The sequence below is a fragment of the Branchiostoma lanceolatum genome, chromosome 18 (genome assembly GCF_035083965.1).
Source record: "Branchiostoma lanceolatum isolate klBraLanc5 chromosome 18, klBraLanc5.hap2, whole genome shotgun sequence".
NCBI lineage: Eukaryota > Metazoa > Chordata > Leptocardii > Amphioxiformes > Branchiostomatidae > Branchiostoma > Branchiostoma lanceolatum.
The window spans coordinates 10,606,477-10,620,371 of NC_089739.1; the positions used below are offsets into that span (position 1 = coordinate 10,606,477).

The 13,895-nt window shown below is 40.2% G+C and overlaps 1 protein-coding gene across 1 annotated transcript; it reads left to right on the forward strand.

Annotated features, from left to right (window-relative positions):
• Positions 1–1,325: 1,325 nt before the first annotated feature.
• On the forward strand, positions 1,326–13,209 carry LOC136423947 (uncharacterized). The gene is made up of 11 exons (XM_066412347.1): positions 1,326–1,371; positions 4,417–4,551; positions 5,216–5,401; positions 5,847–6,032; positions 6,422–6,547; positions 7,578–7,684; positions 8,272–8,330; positions 8,721–8,866; positions 9,307–9,333; positions 9,989–10,114; positions 10,502–13,209. Exons 1-11 carry the CDS (start codon positions 1,326–1,328, stop codon positions 13,207–13,209), a joined length of 3,852 nt encoding a protein of 1,283 aa, XP_066268444.1.
• The last annotated feature ends 686 nt before the right edge of the window (positions 13,210–13,895 follow it).

A 13,895-nucleotide genomic window follows, 5' to 3' on the forward strand; every position in this document is an offset into this window, starting at 1 on the left:
AAATGTGATAATGAATACAGAGCTGTCATCCTAGCCCTGAAGAACGTGTTACTGTATTTTGTTAGTAAATTTCGTCTTATGTGAAGATGTTAACGATTAGTGGTGTGCCCTTTCATTTTGATTTTCTTGTTGTGATAAGCCTCCCTCCCAATGTCTGCTTTAGGGAAAAATCCCTCCCAATGTCTGCTTTAGGGATACATACACAGGAGAGGACAAACAAGCTGCTACATGCACATAAGCATCAACATACCAGGTTCTTTGACCAGGATAATGATGTTTCCTGTTGATCCTTGCACCACTTCCCAATACAGGATCTCGTGGTCATCATACTCGGGGTCACACGGCAGGTTAACATATCCTCCCTCGTCACCAATCACTTCTGTTCCTATCAACAGTAATGATAAGAGGTAAACACAACATTTGCGCAGCTCAGTGTGTGAAAGTTGTCCCTAGTTATTATCTTAGAAAATCTATCTTTACTTGAACATTTTGAGGCAAACTGCATCATTAACAGAAACGCGCAGCTACATATATGTAAGGGTAGCCTGCTATGGTAGCCCTCCCGGCCTAGCCTAGCCAACCTTCTCCGGAAACCCTATGCCACTAGCCCCTACTTTGCTCTACTTGTAAATGTCTACCGCCCACTAAGATTGACATTGGACCCGGAAGTGAGGTACTGTTGTAACTTAGCCTCCCTACCAGGCTTACGGAGTGGGCCTTTTTTTTTATTTTGTTGACTATTAGTCTGTTTTTTAAACCTATTTGACTATTATTTCTAAATGTAGCCGAATTCTGAAACCTGTAGTTGTGGCTACGATAAAGGTGTTAAATCACTAAATATTAAATCAAACATAAAGTGTTCTTTTAAGCAAAACACCTGTAGTAGATAAGAACACAAACAGATACCATATTTTTGTTTGTTGTACTGTTAGTTGCTTCCGTTTTTTGCCAGCATACTTAGTCCCCATATTTGACACAGGTTAGGATTGAATTTCCTTTCACTTTCGTCTGCTATTTCTGCAATTTAGTAGGCACATTCAAGAATTATCCCCAGTTAACATTAACTAGTTTTGAAAAAGGCACCCATTTCTTAGAAAATCAGGTCCTTTAGATATTGCGAAGTCATGTAAAATTGAATTCTTACCGACTGTACCAGTCATTTGAATGAGCGAGCAGCCAACCAGTAGGGGGACGAGCAAACCGCATATTGACATGGCGGCGGTTGTTCCCTGCTTTCGCAGGTGGAAGTAGCCCCAGCTTAAAAGTCGTCAGTGTAGTTGCCGCATTCCAAAATTTGCCCACAAAACTTCAGTTTTGACTTAAGTATGATTCACGAAGGCACGTCCACCGCTGCACCCAAAGGGGCAACAAGTGGGTACCGAACTTTGTTTGTCTCGTCCCGGTATTGAGACGCCAGGTACATTCAAAACAGTGATTGGAGTGAGACCGATGGGTCAAAATGACGTCGTGCGAAACTACTGAACTTGGTATCGGTACACCGGTGCGTTTACTTTTACTTTCAAACGTGGCGTAGCTTCCACCTGCAGGTCTCACTTACTGTTTATTTGCCAGCCAGTTGCGAGGACCAACATATATTTTTTACCTAGGCCGAGAAGGTAAAAGTAAACGCACTCAGGAGTGCGTGTGTCTGTGTATTTGTGAAAAGCATTGCCCGAGAAGTACGGTTTGGATCATTAATAATTCTAATTTGGTTTGTTGGTAGCTATAGGTGTCCGCAAAACGGGTAGATAATGATCGAAATCTTGCGGATTTCTAAGATACTGCAGCAGAAATTCAGATGTCTCGTTTTTTGAAGATTCTATAGTCGTGGTTTTTCAATGGTACTCAGCTCTTAGGCTAATTATGGACTTTCAAAAATGTGATATACGTATCTGTATGTATCTATCTATAATTTGGATCGGCAAATTTTCAATTTTTATAACAACATTTTTTTTCAACATGCGGGGTCCTGCCCAGTATTGTGTAGATGTAGATGTAGTTGTAACACCACAGTACAACAAGAGTTCGGAGACCTTATATCTCCATGAAATATTATCATTATGCAAATTACTTCCACATTTGCATAACCCATGCTTGGTCATGCATTAAGTTAGTACACACAGGGCACAATGCAGGCTCCCCCGGATACCGCGCGGGAGTCCCGGTAACCTTGTACCCTCCCTTACAGTGCGAAGTTTCCCCTAGCAACCAACTGCCGTGCAACCCCTTCTTGAGTCTGTCTGTCTCCAGAACTATATATCACGACCACAGCATGTCAAGACACGAGATATCAAAACGGAAATCCTGATACAGTACAAAAAAAGTCACTAGAGGCACCGTTATCGAACTTGACCCTTCGTTTTCCCTACCCCTAACCACTTTAATACCAAACATGATTTAGGATCCAACTACAGCCCCTAGAGTCATACTGTTCAAGTTGCCGAAGTTAATTAATGGCTTTTAAAACTTCCAGTCTTAGTGGACTTGTTCCTGAAGTTTCAGTTTTCCCTGAACGAAGTCTCATTAGAGGTAATGCATACACCAGGCATGACATTGAGGCCCAGAATCGGTAGCCTGTCATAACTAGCCTGGCCTGGTAGACAGCACAGCGTTTTCCGTAAACCCAAAGTGTTAAGGTTTCATGGTCCACAATTGATTAATCTTGCATCAATGCCATAGAATGAGAACAAATGGTACTGGAAAAATGACCTTGGCGAATTCATGATGAACTTGACAGGTATACATATGTATACACATGCGCAGGTACTTTTTCGCTGGCTGTGTTCCTTTGTCAAGTTCGCTGGTCGTAATTACTTCCGGGTTCGGAAAATAAGTCTGCGTAGCTGCCCTGTTTTTGTGCCGAATTGTATTGCCTCTTGTAGAAATTATTTGGTAGAGTTAGCACAAGTTCGGTGTAACTCTTTTTGTGTAGAAGAGGTAGGAAAAGTGTTTGTGGGGTTAACGCTTAGTCGTGACGTAGTTTCCTATGACGTCAACCGTGACCCCACGCGTAGCTCAGTTTCACTACCTTAGCCGAGAACAAAGTTCAAAACAAAAGCCGCGTAAACAACACGTAATGGTCCCTAACGGTTTGGTCAATGCTGTACATAACCAGGGAATTTCCGTTAAGTTCGCTTAGATCTTGCTGAAAATTCGGGTTGTGACCGTCGCCAAGGACTTAGAGGGATACGTCGGCTTACCCGTGCGGGCAGACTTTGACGGGCAACGACTACCTTAAACAGCCAGACTGCAAAGAAAACATACGGGGACATTCTTCAAAATATGCTCGCCTTCCTGTTAGTTTGCTGCGCTTTCATACAAAGAGGTAGTGGTGTTGGTAAGTGTTGTGTCTTTTACATTCACTTTGGTAGTGTTTGAGGCCAAATTTATTGTGTGATGTTGGGGCGCAGTTGTTAAAATGAGTCTTTTTTACATCTAAAGCAGAACTGAAGGGGGGGGTGGCGGAAGTGAAAGTGAAAGGTGTTTACACCAGTTAAGAGCAAATGCATGATACTCCACCAACCTCCCATGAAAACAAATAATTTTATTCTCCAAGCAGCCTCTGGTTTCGGTCGAGCACAGGGCTAGGAGTGTCCGGGATTTTTAACGCAGACAACGGTTACTCCCGGACACTCCCAGATAGCCCACTCGACCGAAACCAGAGGCTGCATGGAGAATACGGTTATCATAAAATCAGCCTAGACTCACGGTGCAAGTATATAAGACACTACGTGCTAATAATAATATATTCCCTTATATTCCCCTCCATAGGAGGGAATATATGTTTTTTCTTGCCAAGTAGATGTGGGGTGGTAGCTCTATCAATGGTATTGTAGAAAGTTATATGTACCTTATGGATGTTATATTTGAGATGTAACGTTAGTTACCTTTAGGAAAGGTGACTACACCTGGCTATGAATTATGCTGATGGTCACCTAATTTGCATAATTTATGCAGACAACTGTTTTTCACTTACCGTAAAGCTACAGATGTCATATTTAAGATGTAGGTACCTTAAGGAAAGGTGAATACACCTGGCCATGAATTATGCTAATGAGGACCCAATCTGCATAATTCATGCAGAACACTGCACTTCCCTTACCGTAAAAGCTACAGAATCTGATGTCATATTTGAGATGTAGGTACCTTTAGGAAAGGTGAATACACCAGGTCATATATTATGCTAATGAGGACCTCATTTGCATACTAGTTATTTCTACAGGAACTTGTATTTCCCTTACCGTGAAAAGCTACGGATGTCATATTTGAGATGAAGGTACCATTAGCGAAGGTGAATACACCTGACCATATATCAAGCTAATGCGGACCTCATTTGCATCATTTATGCAAAAAATTGTATTCCATACTTTTAACATGATTGTGAACTTGAAGGCAAACCGATATTTGTTCCTCCAGGCACAGAAGTGATTGGTGACGAGGGAGGATATGTTGACCTGCCCTGCGACCCCGAGTATGATGACCACGAGATCCTGTATTGGGAAGTGGTGCAAGGATCAACAGGAAACATCATTGTCCTGGTCAAGGAACCTGGTATGTAATTGGTGCAACTTGATAGTGATATACATCCGTACACTACTGTAAATGCATTTAAGTTCACATGGTTTTTATTTCGCGCTAAAAAAAGGGTGGTTGCGGTGGTTTTAAGTTCACGGCAGTGTTATAGTGACATATATTTGCTACTTTACAGTATTGGAAAATTATAAATGTTCGCAGTGGTTTTAAAGTTTGCGGTGAAACGGTCACCACGAAAACCGCGAACATAAAACCACTGCAAACATTTCTGAATTTACAGTTTATTTTTCCATGCGCACCAAAATGTATCGAGTTCGAAATAATCATTCCAGTTTTGTATCTATACTGTATAGTGACATGGCAGTCTAACTGATGCATTTTGTGGTCAGGAAAATACATGTAGAGGCTATTGCAATATTGTATTCTGATTGTACAGGTTATATCTCTACGTATAACATAACAAATGATGAACTATAAAATTTGGAATTATCATATTATACAATGTAGAAGTTACATGAAAACCTCTTTTTATCCATGCGTGCACAAATAACTTCCAAGGCTAATATTATGCAAATGTCAGCCAAACCATTTCAGAATCTTGCTTTCAAACCACAAATGGCAGTGGCATGGATATAATGTTTTGCAGGTGATTCACAGAGGCCTAATGTTGTTCTAAATGCAGGAAGAGATTTAGATGTTCATGAGAAAAGGTATTTTGGACGGCTGTCCCTCCGCCATGGGAACAACCTGAGAATCTCCAATCTACACAGAGACGACGATTCTGTGGACTCTTCAGATCCTGACGTTCGTGGAACGTACCGCTGTAGTCAGGGCACCGCGGGAACTCAGTGGATACTGAGGCTCCGACGTAAGTTTGTAGGAAAAATTCAAGCTTTCAAGTCTAATAGAGATTGAACACAAATTATTAGGTTTAAGAATGCCTTGCAGAACTGTATTTTCTATTAAAAGTTTCCCATCAAGGTAAGCCTCTGTACTAAGTATGACAGTTCATTTTCTTAGTGTGACAGGAAGTAAAGGATAGTTGCAAGAGTGACAAGAAATGTAATTCACCCACCTTTTGTAACTGTACTGATAAACATTCAAGGTCATATAGGGGCAATGAAAGAGCCTACTATTAGTTTTAGAAAGGTGTTGCTTTAGATCTGTTTCTTCGTTTGTTTGTGCTTTTGCAATGGTGTACATTTTTCATGTGCCATTGACGTTGGAAGGAGTTTTCACTCCATTTGATGTAGCATGCAACATGGTGAATGATATGGTATTATCCCTCATATCTGCATACCATAACCTTACAGGTGAACCAGCGCCCCCTACTGACCTTGAAGTAATTGCAGCCAAGCTGTTCTCTGTCACAGTTGAGGTAACAGGTGGTCATGATGGCTTGGATCCACAGTCGCTGTGTGTGTGGTACTGGGAACAAGGAAATCAGGAATGGAAGAAGGGCAAGGGAGAGAACTCTTGCAGAAATGGAGTGCGAGAAGGTAATCAAGTGCTTATATAAAAAAATTACCGCCATCATTGTACCAGTACCAGGTAGCTATTAAATGTCTACAGGAACATGGCCGGTTCTCCTGAATTGTATGAACCTCAAATAGAATTTAGGCAAACTGTATATTATGTATTATGTAGAATAGAATAAAACAATGTTTTCCCTTTAACTATTTGGTATTTTCGCATCATTATGTAACATTATCAGTGTCAGATAATATTTATTTTATTTTCTTCCCAAATCTGAAAATTAAGTATTTCTGGAATTAGTGTCAGTCCGGAAATATAGTGTTATATTATAGTCCGGAAATATAGTGTCCCCTGTTATGTTCAAAAACATTTTTAGTGATTTATTTTAAGCCCCTCATTTTTTTTTACACAGGGGAAGAGGTCACTCTCCAGTCTACTTTACCGACTGCCAACACCACCTATCAGATCTGTGTGGTAGCGCAGAATCGCTTAAACAGCAGCAGGTGTGAGGACGCCTACATTCAAGCTACAACAGATAGTAAGTATAGCATATTTTGTAGATGACCTATTAAAAACCTGGAAAGGGTATGACCAAATATAATCCCCCTGTAAGCTATAAGAAAGTTCAAGAGTTTTGGAAGACTTTTTGTCTGACATTGTCACGAGAATTGGTAGTGCTCTAATTCTTATTACTAACCCTTACTCTTTGACTGACTTGGACACTGAAATTAAACTTAAATTTGACTTGCACACTGTCAGTTTAATGTCTTAGTCTTTAAAACTGACTGACAGAACAAACAAAATGCTGTACTTAGTTAGGAGTTATTTCTGACTGACAGATATATGGTATCAGGGCTTGATATACTACTTCCATGTGCAAGTTTGTGCGTGCCACGTAAAATTGGAGCTGTGCAGGTAATTTTTCACTTCGCCTGCACCGGTGCAAGCGCTTTACCCTGACTGTACCACTCATAGACATACAAAATCTAAATGTAGCTCACACGCACACACACACACACACACACACACACACACACACACACACACACACACACACACACACACACACACACACACACACACACACACACACACACACACAAGAGGGTTTATTGGGGAAAAAAACTGGGGGGGGGGGTGGTGGTCAGGTAGCCTGGGAACTGTGCCTTGCCTGGTAGACTAACATCGCTCTTTAAAGAAACCTTCTTGAAACTAGTCTGTTGGGAATATGCTTTAAGTCTTTATTGTTGCGTACAATGCCAAGTAGCTTCAAATTTCTTCCACCAATACTGCAGGACACATTTACTAGATTAACATCAGCTACCAAGATGTGGACTAAAGTTTGTGAAGTTCCTCAAAAATATATCAAATTTATGAATTATTGAAGAGGCCAGATTTTCCATGAACTTATTATATGTGTACATGTTGCAGTGAGAAGATAATCTTAAAGTTTGTGTCAATATGTTGGACCCACTATTTTATATATTCTTTTTTGCTTTCAGGAATCATCCACATATTAAAGTTTTCCATTTCCTCGATTATCAGTGGTATTATTTTTGCTTTTAAAGGTGTGGCCTCCTTCAACTCCACCATTCGGCTGCCAAGTGAGCCCTACAAGTCTCCTGATCCAAACCACAGGGAAAATGAGGAACTGGTCACTCGCATCATTGACTTAGTAAGTTACTTAGTAGTTATTTAATCAAACTGATATAGTACCTGTCATCCAGCAATGTGTGAATCTTCAGCATTGCTCACCTACACAAATGTGGTTTCTCTCGACAAAAAATTCATTCCTGTTGTATGAAAATGCTCTTATTCTAGCTCTGCACAAACAATTTAAGACTCAATAGCCTAGTTTTTAGCTTAAATGGTTAGTGTTCTTTGTATTCAGGGGGTTATGGCTTAAAACCGCAGTTGAGTTGTATCACAGACTTTAAAATTGTACAATGCATACAATGTATACTATGCAATCTCTGCTAATCTCTGCTAAGCACTCTTAATAAAATGAGAAAGACTTTTATCCACTATATACCAGTAGTCAATTAGTCCAGCCTGTACCCACATGTTTCTAGAAGCTGAAACTAAATATCAAATATTGATAATATTATTGATAAACAAGTTTTTTTGAGGCTATACACCTGTTTGTGTTGATGTCTTCTTGCATAATATTATATAGTGGTGGGTTAAAGTGCAACACCCAATGTGTGACTCATTCAGTCTCCTCCAAGACAACAATCTCTGTATCTGTCTTCCCTTTTCCAGATCAACAATGCTATACAGCCTACACACCCTGAAATCGGGGTAGAAGTCATTCAGTTCAGGTGAGCATCTGCTTGTAATGAAACAAGAAAGGTTAAAATCAAGCTTGAAATTCCACCTAGTAAGACTTTCAAATCGAAAGAATTGTTGAAATCAAAACACTAATGCATGCGTAGCATCAGTAACCCCTGATCAGGTATGCAGACTTTTGATAAATGGGCATAATTTTAGATAATCTTGAGGAGGAACTAAATATACATGTAAGTTGATTTACAGTGGCAGTTTTAGGGTACTCAGTAGAATTTTGAGTTTATCAAATTCAGCAACTTGTAGAAATACAAGGATTCAAGTTTCACTTAGAAAACTTCCATTGAGTGTGCTTTTGATGATCAACTTCAAGCTAGATAATTTATAAGTAATGGAAATGCTTTTTGTTGTTGTTGTTGATTTAGGGAGGGCAGTGTTCTAGCTGACATGAAGATCTCAGTCGGACAGCGAGAGATCCAAGACGTGAAAGATGACCTTGTGTCAGCAGTGAGGTCTGGTGGACTGACCGGACTAGATGTGGACAAGAACTATCTGCTCATAGACAATGAAAGTAAGTTCTTACATGACTCTAATATCATGTAATACAATATATATGGCATGCAGCCTGTGTTTACCTGCAGTTTTATATTTAGTACTACATTATTGGATTATGATATTCCTATTTGGAAATAGTATAAGTATCCGCTTGATTAATTTTCTTTTTTTTTCAGTGCTGTATGACTGTTTATAGTTTGTGTGTGAGTGTAGAAGTATTGTGTGTGTAAGAGTACATGTATGTGTGTGTATACGTGTGTGTGTCTGACAGTACAAGTATGTGTGTGTGTTTGTGTGGAAGTGTACATACAGTTCTCGAAATTCATTTTTGGGAATAGATGCTCAGGTGTACCAAACATAAAAATCTAGGTGCACTGAGAGTAGAATGTCAGCAAAACATTCTAATTACAAAGTTAACCATACTGCCTCTCTCATTCTTGATATTTTGTTTTACAGTTCCACCAGTCTCTGAGGATAATGCAGGTGAGTTAAACTTTAGTTACAATGAAGAACATACAAAGTAGTTCCTGTATAACACAAACTTATTGTAACTAGAATTATAATATACAGTGTACATGTTACCAATTATAGAACACATGTGGCCTGCAAGATATAACTGGCAAAAATTTCCCCTTTTTTTAGAATTTCATTTTGAACTAGAATAGACCTCTTGCCAATTATGGCAGCCATTTTGAATTTCCCGGGGTCATGCACCAAAGTGAGGCTTCAGTTGGGGTCTCATAAATCCTAGGTATGCCACATCTTTGGTGGTACATTTGGACCCTCTAGGGTGAAATACATGTGCATGTCATGTGTTGAAAATATTGTCATGTGGACATTTGGACTTGATTTTAGCTAAAACTTTTATTTACGTTTCACAGTTTTTGATGGGTGACTTGAGTAATATCTTAGACTATTCAGCAAGGAAATAATCAAAGGAGCAAATGGGAGCAGATAGAATATGTTGCTCATCTCATGAAATTGACACATATGTCCAGTTTTCCTGTGCGCTTTGTTTTAAACCATTCAGCCATTATTGGAACACACATTAGGATGGTATCATGGAGTTAGCCTTCAGTGAGAATCTCCAATAAAATATATAAACGTCGTCATATTATGATAATTGTTTTGCTTGCAGATCCCCAAGGCAACTCAAGCATCCTTGCACAGGTGCTCTCGCCAATTGCAGCACTTGTGGTGGTTGCTGTCATTGTTGGGGTTGTTGCTTACTTTCTGTGTTATCAGAAAAACACCTGCTCTAAAGGTAAGGATCTTATTAATGAGGCTCTATTAATGCATGATTTGTTAAAGACAAAAAGATAATGTAAAAAGTTGGTACCAGTTATCCTATATACTACTAGTAGGTACACTAGAAGTCAAACCCAAAAAAGCATAGACTGTATTCCGTAGTAGTCATTTGTTTTACTTGTCAACATTGTTAACTCGCACTGTCTGTACAGTATACCCTTGCTATGCATTGTCATAATAGCCCTTGGGCAAGAACTTGCAAATAAAACACTAATAGATTGAGTTATGACAAATCAATTGGATCAAACACATAATACATGATGTTAAGACTGTTGAGAAGGATTGAATATCTTTTATATTCCTTTGTAAGGATTAGATATCTTTTATCTTCCTTTATACTTAGGTGTTATCATCGGTCTAGTGCACAAGTTGAGAGAACTGACAAAGAACGACGCTGACCTGTCCATTCTACTCCCAACTCCTGCTGCAACAGAGAAGCCCATCTCCAACGTCAGGCAGCCAGATATTGGCTTTCATGAGAGTGTAGACTGTAAGAAAGTGGTAGCTGAGGCAAAAGAAGCTAATGTCTCAGTAGTAAGTGGCTCCACAGGTAGTGGTAAGACACAAGGGGTTCTAGCATATGCTCAAAAGTTTGCCCAGAAAAACAAGAATGCTATCAATGTCATGTGGTTCTTTGGTAGGTCAAAGAATGAGAAAAAGGGGTTGACAAAGGAGACTATCTTAGAACAAGGTATGGAGCTGGCCAAGAAGCTTGGGGAGGGCGACCTGACAGCAGAGGAGGTACCAAAAAGAGTGATGAAATCTCTTTGCTACAGTCAACGCAAAAGCCTGTTGATCTTTGACGACGTCACCATCACAAGTGACATCCCTGCAGCCTATCTGTCTGCCTCTGAGAAAGTCACAGTCTTAATCACCACACACAGTAAAGACCTTGACCTTAAAATTCCCCAATACAACGCGTTTGCAAAGCCCACCATGTTAACGTACGTTAACATGGTGGGCTTTGCAAAGGAGGATGTGCTGGAGTTTTTGAAGAGGGAAGACAAGAAATCCGAGGAGATCTTCAAGGAAACTTCAGATGAAGACCTGTTGGAGCTTGCCAATCATTTTGACAACCTCCCCCATGGACTGTCACTGGCAAGAAGCTATCTGTTGAATTCCCATACATCTGTGGAGCATTATCTCGGTGAGCTAGAAGAGAGGTCGAAAGGCATTCATGGTGAGCTTAAGAAGCATGAGAAGGCTGTGTACGGTGCTATCCTGCTGTCAATGGAAAACAGAATGGCAAGATCATCCCAAGACATGTTGAAGTTCACTGCCCTTCTGTCCCAGGACCGGATTCCTGTCTTTATCGTCAGCAAGGCTCTGAAGATCGCCTCTGGCGAGAATGCAGACAGGGATGAATTCATCAAAGAAGTAGAGAAACTGTCCCTTGCTCATGTTGAGGGGAAAAAAGAAGAATGGATTGATGGACGGATGATCAGCGTTCATCAGCAGACACAAGCAGCCATCTTGTCCGACTTGGATGAGGAGAAAATCAAGACAATGACAAAGAGTCTCATACAAGCATTCCTGGAGTATTTCCACAAGGATACCAGAAAAATCCAAGATGGCTACATCAACGGTCTGCTTTTGCCACATGTTGAGGCTGTCCTAAATCTACCCACCATCAGCAAACTCCCTCAAGAGTTCCATGCAGGTCTGGCACGTCTGTATGAGACCATCGGCTACATGTACTGCCAAATGCGTCTTCCAAAAGCTGCAATCCCAGCACTAGATAAGGCCAAAGAGATGATCAGCGGACTCGTTCCATTGGATACAGGAGTTGACAGCATCTTCCAGTCACTGGTAGAGAAAGGAAGAGAGCTGTACGACAATGGGGATGTCTACAGCAAGAGTTTGAAGAAAAGGGTCTTGACGACAGGAGACGTAAAGGTTCTCCAAACCAAGGTCCCAAAGTTGAATGATGAGTTCAGCACCGCAGCGAAGATGGGACAACCCTTAACTGAAGACCAACACCAACAACTGGTGCAGCTGAAATTGGCCTACACCACTGAGGAGGTCCAGCAATCCTTCCTGGTTGAGTTGGCAGCCACTGTCATCTACACATCTGCTCGCAGAATCTTCTACTTGCAGGCTGAAGAGAGGGAACAGTATCATCCAACTGCTGAAAAGGACCTGAATCTGTCCCTTGCACTCAGTCGTAAGCTTGCAAGTGACCAGGGGTTGCAAGTCTTTAACAAGGTGCTGTCCCGACGGGCGGGCACGCTGTACCTGTTGAAGGAAACTGAGGGCAAGTCACCTGAGCAACAGAAGAAGGACTTTCTTCTGGCTATTTCAGGATATCAAAAACTCATCAATGATGACAACGACTACTTTGAGAATGGTATCCTAAAGAAGATCGTTGCCGATGACTGGCACTGCAAGTTCTGCTACAGAGCCATCGTTGACTCCTACCGTTGTCTTACCACCCTGGCCACAACAGACCAAGAGAGAGCTAAATTCATCAATCTGCATGTTAAAAGTGCAAAGAAGATGGTGGAATTTGGAGAGAAACAAGTGAAAAAATATGAGGATCCAGAAATGTTGCCAGAAATCTACAACATGACCGGAGACTTCCTCATAGAAATAATTATGGAGACTGCTTTTGTGAAGCCTGTAGATGGTAAAGCTTTACACAAGGCAAAGCAGTGGTACCGCAAGGCACTAGATGTGAGGTTCATCAAGCCAGACCATGAGGCAATTTTACGACTTGGCTTAGCAAAGGTCTACACCTTGATGTACGAGAAGGGGGCAAAAGCTTCCGGAAGCAAAAAATTAAAGCCAACTGCAAGTGGAGAGACAACAATCACCATGGATGAAAAGGAAGACCAGATGCCATTGGTCAACAACAAACCGACCCTTGAAGAGATTCGCCACCTTATAAAAGCGAAGGAAGAGATGAACAAAAGCCTGAAAATCTATGAGGAGAAACTGAGAAACAAGACAAAGGACATACAAGAAGCAAAAAAATGGAACGACCGCATTGTGGGCCACATCAACAGCCTCCCTGCTGTGCCAAAAGAACACGAGTCTCAGAGTTTTGTGTGAAGCAAGGTTATTGTCGAAGGACAAAAATATGTATTTGTTTTGTGCATGTTCTAAGGCAGCACACTTGTTTTTTTTTTCTTATTTTCTTGTGTTGAGAAAGATTTTCTTATACTGTACAAAGAAAAACAAGGAAATTCAAGAAACCTTCTGCAAAATTCTTTGTATGTCAATTCTTCAAAAGAATTTTAGAAAGTTAAGAAGATATTTCTAGTATATATATGATAAGAATGTTCTAGAAAAATAAGAAACTTTTTTTTCTCCATCTTACTAAATATTTGTTTTTTGTTTGGTCAAAATTTAATGTGGTGTTCTAACAGATTCTTTATTTCCTTAAGATTTTTTTTCTTGAAAATTTGATTCTACTAGAATAAATTTCTTGGTTTAAGAAAAATATCTTAGATGCACTTCTTGTTTGTGATCAAAACAGTGATTCTTGTTTGTACTTATGACACCTGGGATTCTTGTATACAGAACGATATTCTTGCTGACAGAAAAAAATCTTTGTGTACACATATATTTACATCCGATATCTAGCTTTGCAACATTGCTGTAATTCTTTAGTTGCTCACTCTTGGATCTTTAATTTTTACGAGCAAAGTTTGAAACAGGAAAAACATAACGTGTGTGAAAAATAATTCAAATGAAAAGCGAATTTACTTTTATTGAAATGGTAATTCAAATACCTT

Bases quoted from the DNA above. Each gene is read 5' to 3' on its own strand.
- LOC136423947 (XM_066412347.1), top strand. From the start codon at position 1,326: ATGATTCACGAAGGCACGTCCACCGCTGCACCCAAAGGGGCAACAA. The intron at 6,033-6,421 runs GTAATCAAGTGC...TTTTTTACACAG, and splicing joins CAGAAATGGAGTGCGAGAAG to GGGAAGAGGTCACTCTCCAG. The intron at 6,548-7,577 runs GTAAGTATAGCA...TTGCTTTTAAAG, and splicing joins CATTCAAGCTACAACAGATA to GTGTGGCCTCCTTCAACTCC.